This window comes from Pipistrellus kuhlii, unplaced genomic scaffold (genome assembly GCF_014108245.1).
Source record: "Pipistrellus kuhlii isolate mPipKuh1 unplaced genomic scaffold, mPipKuh1.p scaffold_m20_p_3, whole genome shotgun sequence".
NCBI classification, from domain to species: Eukaryota; Metazoa; Chordata; class Mammalia; order Chiroptera; family Vespertilionidae; genus Pipistrellus; species Pipistrellus kuhlii.
In genome coordinates this window covers 162,872,180-162,892,994 of record NW_023425529.1, presented here as the reverse complement: position 1 = coordinate 162,892,994, position 20,815 = coordinate 162,872,180, and the positions used below count along the sequence as shown (strand labels likewise).

The 20,815-nt window shown below is 40.1% G+C and overlaps 1 protein-coding gene across 9 annotated transcripts in view; it reads left to right on the top strand.

Moving 5' to 3' along the window:
* The window catches only part of PSD3 (pleckstrin and Sec7 domain containing 3), a 405,289-nt gene that overhangs the window by 342,775 nt on the left and 41,699 nt on the right, over positions 1–20,815 (top strand). For all 9 annotated transcript variants that reach the window (XM_045588820.1, XM_036457454.2, XM_045588822.1 and 6 more), the window contains one exon: positions 16,173–16,243. In XM_045588820.1, the coding sequence (XP_045444776.1) occupies positions 16,173–16,243 (71 nt within the window). The remainder of the gene's footprint in view (positions 1–16,172; positions 16,244–20,815) is intronic.

Sequence of the window (20,815 nt, the reverse complement as noted above, 5' to 3'; positions counted from 1 at the left end):
TGATACAGGGTCACAGAGCAGCACCAAGAAGGCAGCCCTTTGAGTTCTCAAGTGGTGTTCCCCTTGATGGGCTAGTTTTGGTGGCATTTTATCTGTTTTCAGTGGACAACACATCTTCACAATTCTACATTTTGACTAAAAGAATAAGCTTTAGATTTTTAAGTTTTATTTTAATAGTTCATGTCTTTTTTTTCTTTTTCTTTTTTTCTTTTTCTTTTTTTGTTACCTTTTAATTGCCATACAAGAGGCCTGGTGCATGAAATTCATGCACAGCAGGGCAGGTGGTCCCTCAGCCCAGCCTGCACCATCTCCAATCTGGGATCCCTCTAAATCTGGGACTGCTGGCTCCTAACCATTGGCCTGCCTGCCTGCCTGATTGCCCCTAACCACTCTGTCTACCAGCCTGATAGCTCCTTAACCACTCCCCTGCTGGCCTGGTTGATGCCTAACTGCTCCCCTGCTGGCATGATTGTCCCTAACTTCCCTCCTTTGCCAGCCTAATTGCCCCCAACTACTTTCCCCTGTGGTGGTGAGGGGACTGGAGGACTGAGGCTAGATGAGGTGGGGCTGAGGAGACTTAGGAACAGGCTGGATGAAGTGGGGCTGAGGAGTCTGGGGGACTGAGGCTGGATGAGGCAGGGCTGAGGAGACTGGGTGCAGACATCTTGTGGCTGTGGGCACCACTATCTTGTGAGGGCGTGGCAGTCAATTAGCATATTTCCTCTTTATTAGATAGGATGTCAGCTCCTATGCCTTTTACCATTTGTTTCTTTTTATTGAAATTTGCAACCCTCCAATTAAGTGTCAAATACAAATGGTGATAGTAGCAGGCACCCTTGTTCTTCTTTTAGCATTTTCAGTTATAGGTGGCATACAATATATTAGTTTAAGACAGACACCCTTGTTCTTGATCCTAAAGAGAATGCATATTTCCTCTGTGTTTCTCCATATCTTAAACACCCTCTCCTCCCCCCCCACCCCCTCTCAAGAGAATTTTATTAATTAAGATACTGGAAGGTAGAGTGGAGAGACTAGTTTGAGAATAAGAAGTGTGGCTGTATTCAAGGACTATAATATTCTCACAGGCTCTGAGTCTGTATCTTATTGTGGCTTCTTCTTTTTTTTCTTTTTTTAACTTCATTTTTATAATTGATACTATTACAGATGTCCCTATCTTCCCTCTCTCCCCCTTTGTCCACTTATACCCAGTCCAAACCCCCCTGCCCTCTGTGGCCATCACCATACTGGTGTGTGTCTGTGTCCATGGGTTGTGCATATGTGTTCTTTGACTAATCCCTTCACTCATGTCTTAAAATCCACCCTTCCTTGCAGTAGTTAAATGAGGCCACCCACCTTTCTCCTCAGAAGTACTACTTTGACAGGACCCGGGGAATAGAGACTGCAGTTTTTTAGCACCAAAAAATCATCTGTGTCCAGAATTTTTGTTGCGTTTCCTTCTGAAAGAGGAATGCACTGTTTTCAGGGCATCTGATTATTCTTATTGTACTGGTGACTCATTTTGTTTACAATTTCGGTTCAGTTAACATTTAGGAGAAAGAAGAAAATAATCTTGATGGCTTTGTTATCATTATGTAACGTAATATAATGTTTTATTACAGTAATCTGATGAAGATTTGAAATTAAAAATACAATACTAGTTTCCTAAAGGAAATAATGACAATGATAGAAATTTATGTACAAAATATCTACCACTGGATTGTATAGACTTAAGAATTTGAGCTTTGAAATCAGATAGGTCATTGGTTCGTTTTAGAAAACACTTTTGAGCACCAGCTTCATGCCAGTACATCACTCTTGATGGGGAAAAAGGAGGGAGAGACTATACCTGAGCAGAGCTGGATTACAAAAGGAAGGCCATAAAAATATTTGGATACAAAGATTGTGGACAAGATTATTCCAGCAAGGGAGTCAGTACTCAAAAACCTTAAGGTGAGAAAGATCAAATGATGCCTGTTAAGGTGTTTAATACAGAGACCCATAAAAAGAACCTAATCGCTATTGTAGCTACAGAATATCATCATCTCATCGTAGTCATCATCTTGGAAACTGCTTACTGGCCACTAAAAGAGTCATTGAGTAAAGTATGGTAGGGCAAGCAACACATTATCATTATTTGCAGTAATTCAGTTGTGTGTTTTTAAAAGAGACAATATCCCAATTGTATGGCAGATATGTACATAGTAAAATGATTGGGAGGTTATATACCAAAATGTTAATCGTGGTTGTCTTTGTTGATGAGACTGGTGATTTTATACTTTTTTTCTGTGTTTTTCCTGCTATTTTCCATTAGGTTTTTATTCATTTTTGCCATTGACACTAGACAAATACAACATACTAGAGGCTGCTGGCTGCTGGCTGCTGGCTGCCAGCCGAGTACTCCCTCCCTTCCCCCTGCCACTGCCACTGGCCAGAGCCTCCCTCCCTTCCCCTGGCCTCCTTCCCTTTCCCCTGCCAGCCTGCCCTCTGGTAGAACTCCCAGAAGAACTCGTAGAGGGGATAATTTGCATACTACGTTTTTATTATATAGGATGTTATCAGGGGAAATCAATATTTTGTTAAAATTTTATTTAAAATAGACATTAATGCAATGGGATATTTTAAAGCCCTCATGAAATATAATTATGCCTAAAATTTTTTTCAAAATAAAGAACAAATAGAAAAAATATAACAAACATTTATTATAGCATGATTATCAGTAAAAAGACTTAGGGCAGGATGGGAGGGTATTTTTCATCTCTTAAAAATGTGCTTATCTATGGGTGTGGTACTGTTCTTACCATATCTTAATTGGGGGTGGGGCTGAGTGGGACAGTTAACAAACAGGGGTTCGTGTTTTGGCAGCACTTGGTAATTTGCATGAGGACTTCCCTGGAATGCTAAATAAATAGAAGTTCCATCTGAACTGGAAAAGCAGAGTTGAACATGCAGGGCATAATGTCAGGTGCAGTCCTGGCTGTAGTCTGTTTCCAGCCCTTGTGCTGAGCGGCCTTGTAGTGAGGAACACGGTTGTGGGAATCACTCCAGGTCCCCGGATAGTCGAGGCCAATGAGAGCACAGAGGCCTTGTTATCAATACACCAGAATGGCCAAAGGCTGCTTTGGGCATGTGCCTAAACGGGATGTTCAGGACTCTGAGCCTGAGAATCCTAACCAGACCAAGATCCCATGAGCGACTACAAGGCGACACAGCACTCGCACAGTACATTGTGCCCTTCAGTAGCCAATGTGATTGATGTAACTACTGGCACAAAGCCTTCTTTGTGTAAATAATGTAAAAGTAGGTTACTAACCAGCTAGTCGGATGGTGTGTGTGAAGTCTGTGAGAGAGAGCAGCAGCTGAGAGAGCAGAGCTGGACAGAGCAGAGAGAGCTGGGCAGAGCAGAAGAGAGCTCAAAGAAGCAGAGCCGATAGGCACAGAGAATGTAGTGTCTATGTGTGCAGGAGAGGCAAGAGAGCTCAGACGGAGCTGAGCGCTTAGGTTACCACTATGATGTATGACAGAGAGACTGGGGGAAGCGTGCAACTGCACAGATAATAACAGTGGGTATAGACACCTGATACTGCTTTATGGGAAAGATAGGTATTTACCAGCCGGTGTCCAGCTGCCTGCCTATGTGAAGACTGTTCTATCTGATGGCTACATGGCCACTGGCTTCTGCAATAAGGACTCACTCTCATACACCCACAACCGATCATGGCTTCTCCATCTGCCAGGCAGAGCGGAGAATAAAGCAGGAACTAGAACTAAGTTCACAGCAGTTAGTACAGTGGGCTGGGTTTGAGGAAGAAGCAGCCCTGGCATAGTCAATTGGGAGAATTTAGAAGAATACATGGACTCAGAACAACTCAGAGCAGCAGTGCTGAGTGGTGCTCTGACAGCGGTTCCGGGGGAGATGCTGCTTCCGTGTGGAGAAGCTTTGCCACCAAGATTATTTCTATTGACCTGCAGTAACTTTCGCCCAGGAGCCTATTTTAAAGGTGCCCATGGGCCCTGGGCTGTTTCTTGGTTACGATGGCTTATTTGAATTGCTCTCTGTGGGAATGCATGCTCAGCAGTGCCTTTGACTGACCTCCTAGGTCCTAAGGTGCTTGTGAAATTGAAGAAATCTGATTTGGTGTCACTTGATAAGCTAACATGTCTGATTCAGCAGTTACCTGGGCTTCTCAGCTAGGCTGTAGTGACTTAACCTCACATTTTATGTTAGCACTTTGCTCTACATTTTATAATGAGCTCTATAAATTACTTGATTTTCTTGGAGTTGAGTTTCATACCTTTCACATACAATGAACCTAACAGAACACCAGTAACATTTTGCTGTGTTGAATTTTTTAAGATGGTTTTTCAAAAACAGCAAGTTCTCCCACATCTCTCTTTAAATTATAAGTACAGTGACTATAGTCAGTAATACTGTATTGCATATTTGAACGTTGCTGAGAGTAGATCTTAAAAGAAAAAAAAATTGCAATCAAGTATGGTGACAGATATTAATGACTTACTGTGGGAATTATATCACAATATAATTGTGATAAATTGTATAAATATCCAATTATTTTGTTACACCTGAAACTAACATAAGACTACGTATCAAAAATACCTCAATTTAAAAGAAAATGGACAGAGCAGTCATGTTTGTTTTCTAGAATTTTGAATTCCCTCACCACAGAAAATCATTCTTTAATAACTCTTGGAAAGCCACCTTAAGTTGTTGGGCTATATTCCTTACGAGCCCAGGTTTTCATTAATTCCTTCTTTTCATATCCGACATCATCTTGTTGAAGTAATCTGTACCAGAACTTTATCTTGCTTTCTCTTCTCTTTAAGCGATCTGAGTTTTCTAATGTGCTTCACCTAAATGATAGAGAAACACTTTTTGAAAACATCTTAGTATTTACTGCGTCACATGATTTACATACCTACTTAGGATATCTGTGGGCTGTTTTTTTTTTTTTTTTCACGTTTTTAATCTGCTCTCTGGACACAGAAACAAACCAAGTAAATTACATCTTTGGAGGTTCCATTCTGGTGCAGCGGGAGCGCAATGGGAAATCTGTATGTGATGTTGCAGATGGTGTGACTCATGCAGGAGAGAGCGAAGGGAGGGGGCCGGCGCCCTGTTGCCCAGAGTGATTCAGGAGGACAAGGGAGCATTTGGCTGGGGGGCCTCATTAAAGGGAAAGGGCAGGTCATGATGATGTTTGGGGAAGGAATAATCTAGCTGGAGAGAATGGGAGGTACAGTTCGTTTGCCAAAATTCTAAACAGGCTCTTGTGACACTAGTACTTCTGTGTTTCCAGAAAATTGATTATATACTCAGAGTCATTGTGTTTCTTGCTGCCCTCACACTTCTTCCTGTGTCCTTAACTTATGATGCTATGTCCTCGTTATGTTCTGCCCCTCCTTCCCACCTCAGCACAGGACATTTACATTCTCCCTGTGCCTCTAGTGGTGGCCGCCAGGGAACCTTCTCCCAGCTGGGTGGAGAAAGATCCTGGTTAATCAGTTGTCTGTATGTTTTTGTAGCTTATAAGTTATAAGTTTTTATAAAAGTTCTCTGTCAGCTTTTGTCCCCTCTCCCATTATTTATTTTTATTGCTTACATTCACGTTTGGCCTCTCCAATGTTAAGGCAGGGCCCAGGACAAAATAGAAACAATAAATGTGTTGCATGTTGCATTCCACCCTCCCTTAAATTAAGGGTGAAAGGTGTACCTCCTTTCTGTTAAAAATTCATCAATAAATGTCAGGGGGGAGAGGGTTTCTTCTCAAAAGATTGACTTTAATATAGAAAAAAAAAATGAGAATGCATGAATGGAATTTAAAAATAAGTCTTTGTGTCTTAGCATGAAAATTCGATGCTCTTTTTTTAGTAGACAGTATCCTTAACCTAAAAAGAATACACTTCTAAGGATAGGTGTATGTTAGCTCATCTAATTTTCAGAGTAACCCTATGAAGTAGATACTATTTTACAGAGAAAAAAAGGTTAACATGGGGAGGCTGAATGACATGCCCAAGGTCATTCAGGTGAAACCAGAATTTCAAAACAGATGCTCTCTATACTAGGTGTACCGGTTAATAATGAGGGTTTTTTCCCCCAACAGATTGAGTTATACATATGTTGAAATATATGTGATTTGATATGTATGCTATTATGTTGTATTGACAGCAAGCTTCTAAATGGCATATGTCAAATTTTCTGAAGGTGTTAACATCATAGATATTTTTATGCTTCAAAATGTCGAATTTCGTGCCAAAAAAAGGAGCATTTGCAGGAAGTTTTAATTCATTACTTTATTTTGAAGAAAAAGGTATCATGTACTTCAGGAAGCTTATGGTGAACATGCTCCATCTTAAGATACTTGTGAATGCTGGGTTAAACGCTTTAAAAGTAATGATTTTGATGTGTAAGACAAAGAACATCCAGGTCAACCGAAAATGTTTGAAGACAACGTTACAAGCATTATTGGATGAAGATGCATGTCAAATTCAAAAACAACTTGCAGAAAGATTAAATGTTGCTCAGCAAACAATTTCCGATCATTTACAAGCAATGGGAAAGATTTAAAGGAAGGGAAATGGGTGCCACATCAACTGAGCAAAAGACAAATGGAAAACCAAAAAGTCATCAGTAAAATGTTGCTTCAACGGTTTTTTGCATTGAATTGTGACTGGCGATGAAAAGTGGATTTATTTTGAGAATCCCAAATATACAAAATCATGGGTTGACCCAGGTCAACCATCAACATTGACTGCAAGGCCAAATCACTTTGGAAAGAAGATAATGCTCTGCGTTTGGTAGGATCAGAAGGGTGTGTATATTATGAGCTTCTAAAACCAGGTGAAACCATTAATACTGATCTCTACCGACAACAAATAATCAATTTGAATCACACTTTGATCGTAAATGACCAGAATGTGCCAGAAGACAAAGCAAAAAGTAATTTTGCTTCATGATAACAAACCATCACATACTTCAAAACCAGTTAAAGACACATTGAAAGATCTTGCCTGGGAAGTATTAACCCACCCACCGTATTCACCAGACTTGCTCCTTCAGATTACCACTTGTTCTGATTGATAGCACATGTACTTTCTGAGAAGCACTTCAAAACATATGAAGAAGTGGAAAATTGGTTCTCTGAATGGTTTGCCTCAAAACAAGAAAAGTTCTATTGGGTCAGCATCCACAAATTACCTAATGATGGGGGAAATGTGTAGCTAGTGATGGACATTACTTTGAATAAAGCACTTTTGATGTTTCTAATGAAATTGTGTTTTCTTTGATTATGAAATCCACATTATCAACTGGTACACCTAGTAAAAAATACATACTGACATTTCTGTCCAGAAGTAATCTTGATAAAAGGTGCTGGTAATTAGCCATGTTGTGAGACTTCCATAATTAGAATTACTATTTTAATTCAATGTCTTAGTCTAAATATATGGTAGAGATGATGGAGGTCAAAAGAAACCCACTTTTTTTTCCTTCAAAGTCCTGCTGAAAACTTAATCCTCATTTAAAATCTCTGGCTTCCCAATTTTACTCAGTACTAGAATTAGTGACTTCTTCCTTTCTTTCAGAATTCATTGTGCTTTTCCTTAGGTCGGTGCTATGCTACCATTTGGTTTTACAACTTATCCTGTTGTGTTAAGTTAGATCGTTAATGTGACTCCTGCTGTCTGGGGACTCTTTAGGTGTAGAGTCTGTATCCTAATATCTTTATCTAACAACATTGTAAAGTGATTATGGTAGATGATAGCATGTTCATTTTGCATGTTTATAAACAGAGATTTTAGGTGGCTTGTTCAAAATCAGAGAAATAGTGGATGGACATCAGGGTGTGAATAAAATTCAAGTCTCCTGGCTGCCTGTCCAGGGTATGCTGTGCCATTCTAGAAAGGTTCATTTGGGGTAAAAGTCTTCACTTCTTAAAGAAATAGAACCACATCCAGAGTGAATAGCTCCCCTCCAGGGGTCCTCTGGGGTAGGATATTTTCCAGTCTCTTTTGTTTCATGTGCTGTTCCCTATCAACAATATAAATGTATTCCTATCACGTAAAAGAAGTAAATCTTTTTCTGGGAAAAATAATAGGTATTGGTTATACTTCTGACTCCTTTAAAGCTGCCCAGTTTTTCCTTTCATAAAGTAGGGTTGACTACATATTAGAGCACCCAGTCTTAAAGAGAAACCTTACAAGGACTAACTGATTTTTCAAAAATGTGTCAATTGCCTTAACTTTCAGAGGTGCTATTTATTATAATAATAAGAGAGTAATAGTCCTAGTTGATTTCTACCACTCTGCTATAACCCTAGGATGATGCTATCAGTTGTTTAATGTGGTGTGACTCATCGCCCGCAGTAACTTCTGTTGTGCACAGCTTGGACTCATTACTTCAAGCAGTAATCTGAAAGTATGAGAATTACTCTATTAAGATTTAATAGTGCTTTATGATGGCTCCTGAGGATATTTCATGAAAGAAAGTTAGGGATAAATATGCAAGGATTACCCTTAACTGCACTTAATGCTTTGTAGGGTTATCATCTTTTAATTTATCTAACTCCTTTGCAAACCAACCACAGAAGGCAAACTCTCCCTGCCTGAGTTGTACCTTCTAATGCCTCAGTGATGTAGACTTAAGAGCTTGCTTCCTACCAATGTAGATTATCTCTTAAAAGAGATACTTTAAGAATTCTGCCCACCCTGGCTGGTTTTGCTCAGTGGATAGAGTGTCAGCCTACAGACCAAAGGGTCCCAGGTTCGATTCCAGTCAAGGGCACATGCCCAGGGTTGTGGGCTCTCTTTGCAGGAGGCAGTCAATTAATGATTCTCATCATTAATGTTGCTCTCTTTTCCTCTCTCTTTCTCTCTGAAATCAATAAAAATATATTTTTAAAAATAAATTTAAAAAAAAAAAAGAATTTTGCCCAAATTTTGGATATTTTCACTAGGGAAGTAGAGCAACTTTAAAAATGTTTTTGGCAAGTCATTGCTGGCAGGTCTTATTTGGTCCACAGTGTCTTTTAACAAGTATTTTAATTCATTACCAGCATTTAAAAAAAAAGTTTTTTTTTTAACCTCTCCTGAAAAATCAGATGGTTAGGTTTATTTTCCAGTGTGGTCATCCAGTGAGACTGAGGGGCATTGCTCCTTAGATAGAGGAGTACGCTCTCCAGTCTCCGGGAATGGCTGATAGTTTATTTCAGTATCTCTTCCATGTTAAGCATTATCATCCTAGCCTGTATAGGCATTTAACTTTGTGACACTTGATGTGTTGTGTCCAATACTCTTCCTTCAAGACCGACCATTTATTACACATGGGATAAAAAAACTGCCTAAATTTTCTGCTTTGACACTACTTATCATTTAGTTCATCATGTTCCATATTCATGATTCTACACTCACCAAACAATCTAAAAGTTCTCATGGAGCGTTATCTATGGTGAGAGCATGCAGTACATGGACAGTCCTAGATTTGAATTTCAGTTCTTTTACTCCCTGACCTCAAGTCCTATAGATATTTCAAGTTTACTAATCATTAATATGGGATTAAAAGTATAGCTGGTCATAGAGCTGGTTTGAATAATGTGTATATATATATGCCTAAACAACCATCTGACTGGTAGCTATGACACACAATGACCACCAGGGGCAGACACTCATTACAGTGACTTGGCAGTTGCGGTTCTTAGGTGTGTCACCCCAGAACTGCCCTCTCATAATCTGGGACCTCTCGGGGGATGTCAGAGAGCCTGTTTCAGCCTGATCTCTGCAGGCCAGGCTGAGGGACCCAACCAGTGCATGAATCCATGCACTGGGCCTCTAGTAAAAAATAAAAATGTCTTGTGCCTTTGACAGGTCTAATATAGATGTATCCCAGTTGTACTACCATAGAAGAGCTTTGCTGAGCATGTCTTTGTTTCCAATATAGCAAGGTGTTGGATTTATTTTGGAAAGCCCTTCTTGGTATTGCATTACATCTTAAATGTCTCTCCTTATTAATAGGAAGAAGTTGAAGGTATTTTGCATAGAACTATCACATCTTTGATTTCCCTTGCTGTCTGGCCTATGAGGGCCTGCTTTGGTAGGCAGGCCATGCATGACCCAAGAATTCTTTCTTATTAGTGTGGTTATGGCTTACTGACCTTCTCTACTCTTCAGGGGGGAAATGGTATTTTCATCAGGGGAAGAATGTTTTTCAATCCAACAGACAGGAAAGGTTGGTGTATTAAAAGAAAAATAAGCAATGTGAATGCTCTGTCTTTCTATGCATATTAAGTCTTTCTGTTACTACACGTGAAGAAAAGGGAAACGTAGATAATTAGGCAACCCAGAGTGAGGAGTGGTCAAAACAGGATGAGATTTTCATGTAGGAATAAATTATGTGCCCTTTGAATAAAATAAAAATTGGAACAGGAAGATCTTAAACACAAGCTGTTCACAGTTCAGTTCAGAAGAAATTAACGTTGGGAGAGTACAGCATGCAGATAAACTTTTGCTTAAAATTTATACCTTTTGGTAGAGTTCTAAAAATTTTTATTTCTGGAAGGTATCATTACTTGGGAATATTTTATACCTTTCTCTTTATAAAAGAAGGCTGACAACCTGTGTTTTCATTCCCAGTTATGCATTTAACTATTTTACAAAGTTCAGTGATAATAACTGAAGCCAAAATATTGTCCACTCTTCTCTATAGTTCCAAAAAGATGTCTTCAAATGTATAATAAAAATTAGATTAAAAATTAATGTTGAAGATTTAATATTTCCAATATCACCCATCTTTGGAACAACGGGCATTTTTTTATTGTGCAGAAATTAAATTCTGTGTGTGTGTGTGTGTGTGTGTGTGTGTGTGTGTTTGTGTGTTTGTAACATAAAATAACAATCACAGAAGCCTGCTTATTTTATTTCTTATTTTTACCTTTAGTGGGTAAAAAACAGCCCACTCCGGGGCTGATAGGCAGGGAGTGGGTACTGGTTCATTTGTACAGACTGTTGCCATGAGTATCCCTTTAATCCTGATTGGACTGTGTTTTTTTCTGATCAGCTTCCATGCCACATCAGCTCTTAAATAATTTGAATTTTACCCTTACATCTCAGAGTTAACCAAGACATTGTAGCCTGAGTCTGGTTTAACTGGTCTTTCCTTACTCTGGGAGGGGAAAATTCCCCCTCTACCCTTCTTGCATCCTTATGGCTGGACTACTTGACACAGGACCAGATTAGCAAGAGAAAAATTAGTTTAATACATGTGCACTGCAGATCATAAATGATGCCCTCAGAAATGATGTACCAGCCAGCTTTTCATACTTTTCAGACCAAGGGACAGTAAATTTGTGAAGAAATGACAGGACAATGATACTTAGGTGTGGGTGCTCATTAGTAAGGACTCTACACATTTGGGCTTGTGTAGTAAATTAATAAAGGAGCGACAAGGGTTTGTGTAGGCTTTTTGGCCTGGATTTCTTAGCTCTGATGATGAGGGTGTCTCGCCAGCCCTGCTGGAGCAAGGACACCTTCACAGGGGAGGTTTATTTCTGCATTCACAGAGGCAGGAAGGGATCAATGTGCCCTTCTTGCACTGACTGTTTATCAAGTAATTTAAAATCAAAGTAATCAATGAGCCATTGTGGGATATTTGGGGGGAGCCTTCCCTGGACCCCCACACTGCCAAGTGAAAGTGGTCAGTGTTGTGGGGAGCCAAGTATTGCAGGTTATGTGGGGTCTTCGATTCCACACCTATAACATTAATAATAGCTTATAATTATTGTAATAATTATTATAATTATAATAATGGCTTCCTCGTGGAAGGGTGGGCTTCAGTTAATGCACATCAGCTTTTGCAGCTTACACAGTGTGTGCTTGGTAACTGTTGGCTGCTGCTGTTACGCTGCAGAAATGCTGGGCGGTGAGATCTGAGAGGGCAGACACAGGCAGTGGGCCTCAGCCTGAGATCCACACCTTTGAGCAGGTTGACCTTTAAAGGCTCTGGAGTTCTGCGAGATTAGAGTATGTACCTGACCTGCATTCCCCTCCCATCTCATTTCTTCCTTTCCCTGCTTCCTGCATCCACCATCGCAAAGGATTGCCACCTGGAAAGTTTTCCCTTCTTAATGTGTCCTTCGAACTTATGTTTCCTCATCTGAATTGCCCTGTACAGTAGCTTTGCAATTCTTAGGTAGGTAGCCTCCTCAGTAGCTTACTCTGCCTCTTAGAACTGCAAATGTAATTAATAATGCAGACATTAATGTGAAATAGAGGCCATAATCCCTAACTGAAAAATTGTTTGGCTCAAATAGAAGGTACATTTATAAAGCTAGCCCAGTGTCAGAGTACCAAACCATTGTACAGGTGCTCAGTTAGCATTGCTGCCTTCCCCTGACCTTCCATTTCTTTGTCCTCTCTTATTGTGCATCTCTATCCATATTTTGGCCTCTTTCTCTCATCTGGAAAATTGTAATAACCTTTTTACTGGTGTTCCTTATCCTAATTTCTCCTCTCTCCTACTCCAAATGAATTCTCACTAGGTTACAAATTTGTGAATAAATGTTTTGTTTTTAAAAAGAAGAGGAAGAAGAAAGAACTAGAGAATCTGTTTTTGGCAACATGATGGCCTACACATTCTGAAACTCTTCCATTATAAAACATCTGAAAGTAATACAACATTTTTAAATCTAGGGAAGTAAGCTAACTCTGGGGATACTAAAACCCTCAAGGCATCTCTGGATTTGGGGGCCCAAGGAGGAGGACTGAGATATAATTACAGCTTTTATGTAGTACAAAGGGACAAAAAGATAGAGAGTATGAAAGAGCATGGAGTGAGTGAGATGTTAGAGTGTCTGAGGTTACAATGATGGACACAATGGAGGAGAGACAATATTCAAAGATGTAAGGACTAGTGTGTTGGGAAATGATACAGAGGAAACCTAAAGACCAAGTGGGATAAATGAAAAGAAAACTATACTTAAACATTACATTTGCACTCAAGATTGATATCCCAACAATGACGAGAGCCAAAAGATAGCAAAATAATGTCATAAGAAAAAGTAGTTGTCCACCTAGAATTTTTAATGAAATAAAAACATTTTATATGAACAAAAGTATGAAAATATATACTACCAAAAGATTCTCGCTAAAAAAGGGTCTCAGTATAGCTTTTAAGAAATACTTGAAAATGGCCTACAAAAATCCATCTCAGGTACAGAAAGCAGTAATGAATAAAGCTAATAGAAAGATTGAGAGTAAATCTAAACAGACAATGGTAGTTTATAGAAAAATAATGATGTCCCTTTTAGTAGTTTTTATTTTTGTTTTTCTTAAGTAAAGTAATAAATGCCATCATCTAAGGTTGGAGGCAGATGATTAAAATATTTCAAGATTCTGGTATTTTTAAGAAGAAATAAAACAATCAATTATCTTTGGACTTTGAGTATTCATATTAGAAATGACCATGAAAGCATGGTCTAGTGCGTAAAATGGGATCTTTTGATTAAGCTCATTAACACCTTTTCAAAATAGACAACCAGATTTGTTAAAAATACATTTACCTACCAACTTCCTACCTCCTTATAAATAAAGCCTTTGAATAGGATACAATGGGATTCTAATAAATAATCTCCCTCATTATGTTCATTATGTAACTACAGTTAACAACTCTTTCCCCAATTGTATATACTTAATATGTGCTATGCAATCAGTTTTATCATTCTTCAGTCACCATTGTGAGCAACAATGCCCCTCATTCATTGGTGTTGAGCCCATGTGTTTAACACAAGGAGCCTCACCAAGGGAGCAAAGGCCATAGAGGCAGTGTGTGTGTGTGTGTGTGTGTGTGTGTGTGTGTATACCTGTGTGTCTGTAAGTGTGGCTTTAAAATCAGGGCAATTGAACCAGTCCCCAGAAAGCCTTCCCCAGCCTGCTCGAATGCTTACTGGTCCCTTTCTTCCCTGAATTCCACTTATTTATGCCCACACCATCTCATCTATAAAATAGAGGTAGTAATAGTACCTTACTTTTAGAATTATGGTGTGGATTCAGGGGGTGAATACATGTAAAGTCATGTAGAGCAGTGCTTTTATGGCACACTGGCTATATCCTGTTGAGCACTTCTAAGTTATCTTGTTAGGAGGATTGGTTGCTTGCTTTAAGTTTAAACAACGAAATTATTATTATCCAAAAACAAGATTAAGTTTGACATTTCTATGGGAGATGGAATGCAGTACAGGATTAAAGGTCATTGCATTAGCATTGGTCACCCCTGAGTGTCTTAAATCATGTTTCAGTTGAAGAGATCTTTGGGATCTGTTTCTAGTAGTTTTAGTGTGGGGATGACAAAGCTGTTACAGATTTTTGTGAACATGTGCATGGATTCATAGAGAGGAGATTTCTACTTGGATAGTAGAAAAGTAGACTTATAGGTCTTAGAACTGAAGGAATGCTACTATACTAGTTTTAGTGCTTTGGAGAAAGCCTTTAAAATAGAGGTCCTATATTTCTCTTATAGGAAACAAAAATGGTATATTCCTAAATTCCTTTCCAGCATTAGCCCCAGTGCTTTGCCTTAAGTTATGTGGATTGTCTAAGCAGCTGAAGTCCCAAGAGTTTGAGGGACCGGTCAGAGTTCCCCAGTTAGGGGTTGTGGCTGAGAGGGTAAGCTTAAGGCAAGGCCCAGGTCCCAGCTGGTCTGCTTTCTAGTCAGTTGCCTCTGCCACGCTGTGGCTCTGCTCTGCAGCAACACCCGCAGCCCAAGGTCACTTGTACTTCACTGTCCGCTATGTCAGCACTGACATGCATTGAAAATAGCCAGTATTTGTGATATATGATTCTATTTATGGTAGTTTTTTCCTTATAAAGGAGGTTATGGTAATTTCATGAGAATTTATTTTCAAATACACACTTTCAACCCTTACATAGGGAAAGCAGATGGGACAAAATGTTTTAATTTCCCCTGGAAACCTGCAGAGCGGATGTTTTGAGTCCCTTTGCCTCCAGGTGGCTAGCTCAGCATGGTGTTGGCAAGAGCACCGTGTTCCGTAGGTGGATATTCACCCACTTTCCAAACCTCAGAATTCTTGAGTCTTCAGTCAAAGGAGATTTAAAGGGTTTAAATCTTAAAAATAATGTACCTCCTAATTTAATCAGGCACCCAAGTTAAAAACAGTCTAAAGGCAGCCAAATAGTTGATAAAGGAATAAAGATAAGTAGCCCTTCCTACCTGTTTGGATAGGCATGTTTAGAAAAATGGCATGTCTATCCAAATTAAAATTAAGAATAAATAAACGTTTTGCTAATCTGTGCTTTTGCTTTGGGACAAGCTGGGGGGGAGGGGGCGGAAGGGGGAGAGAATTATATAGCTCAATAGAAAAATTCTACAGACTTTGTAGTCCAGGAAAATAGAAGGAAAAGGAATAGAAAGGTCTCTGAAAGAAAATTTCATTTGGAGAAATGTTATGAGAATGCCAGCTTTTGTGAATTCTAAAGATGAAGGATACCTGCTCTCAGGTCATTCACAGTCTCCTGAAAGAGAAACTTAGACAAGAAATTATGTTACAGAGCGGCAAACCCTGCAGCAGAGGTATTGCAGGTTGGCGTAGGACTAATAATAATTAAAGCTATAATCTGGTTGGTGAGTGTGTGGGGAAATATGCCAACAGGAGTCCTTTTATATTCTGAGGCTTTTTTCTTATGCTCCCTAGAAACTTCACCAAAACCATAAGGCTGTGGCACATGAGCCCGTTGAACATTCTCTTGAACTAATATGTATTTCCAGTGTGCTCTTTTGCTGTCCCAGTTTTTAAGTCCTCTCTGCTAGTATGCACACTGGAGAGCCATGCCCTCTGTGTTCAGATTCCTGCTTCCTCGTCCTTGTGGTGTGATCATTAGAGATTCCTTCTCTGTGCTTCAATTTTGCTAAAAGCAAGAGGCTTAGTACCTGCCTCTCCGGATTATTGTGATGACTAAATTCGATCACTCATGGAAAACATTTTTAGAATACTGCCTGTTACCTGGTAAAGCTCGAGAATGTTTTACTTCTCATTATTTGTTCTGGTAGCTAATAAACCAGGAGCATGTTGATCATTTAGGTTCTCTTTCCAAAATACTGATTTCTGTCAAATAAAATTTTCCTGTTTGTTTTGTTTTTTTTTCCTTTCTAGCTCCAAGAGGAAAGCGGGGATGGAAAACCTTTTATGCTGTACTAAAGGGAACAATTCTTTACCTGCAAAAGGTAAAAATTAATTTATTTATCAAAACTAAAATGATGGACAAGTTACCCAAAAGATACCCACTTTGTACAAGCATCCAACAGACGGTTTAATTGATGTTTAGATTTATTTTTAGGGTTTTGTTTTGTTTCTAGTGAAATAATTATTTTGGAGATTATACACTGCACTTTGAGGGACAAAACAATGGGAAATATGCAGGTAGTTGTTGAAAGTAGGAGATACCCATGCTTTTAGTGGTCAGTTGTCGTGTAGTATCTTTATTTCCCTATGGATTCAACACAGCTGCCAGTTTATAAGTCAACTGCTTTGGCCTCCTCCAGAACAGCATGTATGTACATGCTGGGTCCGCATTAATCCTTTCAACTAGTTCTGTTTCTGTAGGGAACAACCCTTTGTAATTATTTTTCACATATCATAGCTGTTTCCCCTGCATAGGTCCTATTCTTTTGGCTTACTTTTTTTTTTTTTTTTTGAGTATATTTTATTGATTTTTTTACAGAGAGGAAGGGAGAGAGAAAGAAACATCAATCAGCTGCCTCCTGCACACCCCATTATGGGGACTTTTGGCTTACTTTTTCATTGTCTCTAAAATCTCTATAAGGGACATGGCTGCCCTTGGCAAAACCATTTCAATGAATACCTCGTCACAGGATTTCCACTCACTCCATCCCAGGGTGAGCCTGGGAAGAGAGACAAATACTCTTGCATTCAACATTTGACAGAAGAGATGTAAAGAGAGATGCTGTTTCCAAGTCACCACGTTTTCCTATTTCATTGTCCTCTCTCCCAGGAAGTGAATGGAGTTGAGTTGGACTCATGCAGATATAGAAGAGAAAGAATTAAATAAGGACAAGAGAAAGTAGACTTTGTAAACCTTGAAGCTTCAGCATCAGTTTGGATTAGAGCTCCAAAATCAGATTGCATCTCCATAGCTGTGGTACCTCTGCTCTGGAGTGTGGCAAATGTGGATCTGGGGAAAGTTGGGTGAAATTCCTCTTATACAGTGAGACATAGGACACAAAGGAAATGATACACTGGTGTAGGAGAGTGCAAAGTAGAGCTATAGCCTAATATCTACCAGCTTGTTATTTCCTTTTGAATCTGTTAAGAATGTAAACATTGCTACAAAGGATCCATAAGGATGAGAATGAGTCTGAAAAGGGTAGTCTTGTTTGGGACCCAGTCTCCTCCATTGTTGTTGCTGCTGCTGTTGCTGCTGTTGTTGTTGTTAATGCCTGTTAAGAAAAAAGGAAAAGGAGAATTTGAAAAAAATGTGACAAGTGCTTGAAATCTCATCATAGTAACCAATCAATATGTGTTCCCAGAAACTTTACACAGATCCTAGAGACTAGCTCATCAGTCAGTGAGAGCCTGATCACAGCAGGCCGGGTTCTTGAATGGATATATCTAGTCTGATTTTTTAATTAGTTTCTTCCTGGTCTATAAGATTTAAAAAGCAAAAAGGCACTACAGATATGAAGATGTATGCGTCTGGAAATGCCAAGCACTTGTGAAGGTCACAGGTGCTGTCTGCTGTCAATGGACCGTTGCGATCTTGAGCTACTCACCAGACACAGTAGCCGTAGGTACCGTATTTTTCGGACCATAAGACGCTCCGGACCATAAGACGCACCAGTTTTCAGAGAAGGGAAATGAAGAAAAAATGATTCTGAAACAAATAGTGTCCTAAAATATTTTATGTGCATTAAAACCCAACATCACAGTCATAAACACATGTAATCAACCCTGTAAAGTAAACAGCAGCATTTAGAACCATTTTAGAGCCGGGCAAGCACACAGAGACCACACAGAGCCGGGAAAGTAAAAAAACTTTTTTTTTTAAAGTATATGTGTAGGCTATATTTGGACCATAAGACGCAGGGACTTTTTCCCCCCACTTCTGGGGGGAAAAAAGTGCGTCTTATGGTCCGAAAAATACGGTACTTAGACTTCTCCTTTGAATTAGCTCTGAGCCGTTGAGTGTGTAGGAGGCTCAGGATTGCTGCAGGTTGTGTCCTACAAAGGCTCCTGATGTTGCATTGCTGGCTACTCTTTAACCTTGCTGAGTCTGCCATCAACACACAATGGCAGCTGCTGCACACACGGTAAGCTATAGGATGCAATGTATGCTGTGTTGCAAGGTGATTTGGGGTTTGTACAGTTTGGAGTTTATTTCCTCACATAACCATTCAGAGTTCATTACATGTCAAGTACTATGCTTGACATGGGCTTCCAGAGATTACTAAAATTCAATCTCTGCATGTAGAGCTCACAAAACAAGAGGAGAAATGGATAAATTGAACATTCATCACACAATGAGATAAATTAATGGAGGAATGAAAAAGTCTTACTGAATAGGGCTCCCTAATTAAGCTTGCACAGGTCAGAGAATGCCTCCCTGAGAGATGAATACATCTTGAGCTGAGCAGGCATTTGCCAGACGGTGATCCAAAGCACTTAGCCAGAGAGGCAGACAGCGAATATGGCAGATCGAAGAATGGCAAGACAGCTTTTCACATTTGGATTATAGGATGAATGGGGAATAGCAAGTGTTAGAAACATGAAAATTACATTTCAAATAACTAGTATATCATGAAGACAAAAGAGGTGGTGTCCACTTTACAAAAGGAACAGTGTTATTCCCTCAAGGAATTTCAGACTCCTTGCCTGTGAGTTGTGTGCTGCTCCCACCGACACTCAAGTATTCAAAGGATTCAGGCAGCATCATACTCCCAGGCCAGGCAGCCCCTCCCACAGAACCTGCTGGGTAAGGCATGTCCTAGGAGTGCACACTGCCCTCCCCTCTGTGCTCTCGATGCCAGTAGTAACATTTCTGGGATTCAAGTATGGCTGAGAAAAAAGTAGTCACCTTTCTCTCCTTCCCCACTTTCACCGGTTCTCTCTTATTTGAGTCAGGGTTTGCCAGGGCTGACCAGCAAACCTGAGTGACGGATGAATGGATTACCTGACACAACAATGTTTGCTGTGAAAGAGAGGGCTAAGGGACTGCCTTGCTACAAGAACCAGGTGCCTCAATTGCCTGCCTCATTAGGCTTTTATTGTAGCAGCAGTTTGAGATAAAGTTGGTCTTTTAGATACAATCAGCGGTGTAAATAATATTGAGAAGCACATGTGTTTGTAATGTCCTTTAAGCAAGGACATGGAAAAGATTAAGCATAAGGGTTCCAGTACACACCCAGGAGTCTGCTTGTACACAGACTTGTTTGGAAAGGTCACGGAATAATTAGGGGTACCACCTTCAACACTCCCCTAAGTTGGAATTCCAATAAACAGGGCAGGCAGCCTTCCGCATACTTCCTTTTCCTCAGAATGTCCTCCTCACAAACTTTCCAACCAAGTCTCATGCTTCCCCATAAGAGGTAATGAGAAAGGGCCTACTGTTCCTCTAGCCCAGTGGTGGGCAAACTCATTAGTCAATAGAGCCGCAGTTTGCTGACCACTGCTCTAGCCCAAGACTAGCTTAATTCAGTTTGGCAACGTCTTTAGTCAGCATACTATGGGTAGAGCCTATGCCAGGTGTGGAGATACAGAGATAATAGGCCTAGCATTTGTTCGGAAAGGTCTCGCTAGAACACTTAAGTTTCACTACCATTCCCACCTTTTCATGACTTAACAGTGACTTAGCTGAACATTGACCAACAAACTGCTGTTCTGATGGAGGGCCCTAACAGGAAGCAAATCAATAATGAATGTGCATATTAGGTTAGGACTCTGCCAGTTCTTCAAAATGTACACCCTGAGATTGGATTGTTAGTGAGATATAGTCCCTAAAGATTTCAACAAATAAAAGACATTTCAGTGCAGTTTGATGTGTGCTACAAAGAGGGCAGGGTGCTGTGGAAACACATTGGGAAGGACACGTACCTGGGCCTCAGAGAAGCGGGGAAGATCATGGAAGAATCCATGAAGAAAATGATATCTAAACCTACACTGGAAAGACAGGTCGAAGCGAGTCGTACAGAGGACCCAGGCAGGAGAAATCTGTGTGGGTGCCTGACAGTGGCATCACAGCACATTCAGGGAGCTGCCAGCTCAGCGGCTGAAGGGCGTCCTGAGCGGACTGTGAGGAGCTCAGAAGGCCGTGTTTAAAAGTTGAGGTTTTATCTTGGAGCATTGTGAGGCTACCAACGTGTCTTTAATGGGGGGTGAGACCAGATCAGCTGGAACTCTGGTAGGGGTAGCGGGAAGGGAGAACACAGTCTAAGTGGAGAGTTGGGTTTGCATTGTTGAATTTGAGGTGTCTGTGAAATAATAAATTGATCTGTCCAGTAAGTAACTGTTATCAGATCTGAACCTGAGGAGGGAGTCTAGAAATATAGATATGGAGAATCCACAAAAAAGTCATTGGTAACTTCAGCCATGGAGTAGATGATGTCACTCAGTTTATGGAGTGAGTAGAATATGGGGTGGAGGAGCCAGTGGCAGGAGAGGAACAGACAGTGAAGGAGCCTGAACAGTGAGTGCCCAGAGCCAGGACAAAAAGAGAGGGGGAAAGAGAGGGCAGACAGACATGACAGATATCAAGAGATGATAGAATGTTACATGCTGTAAAA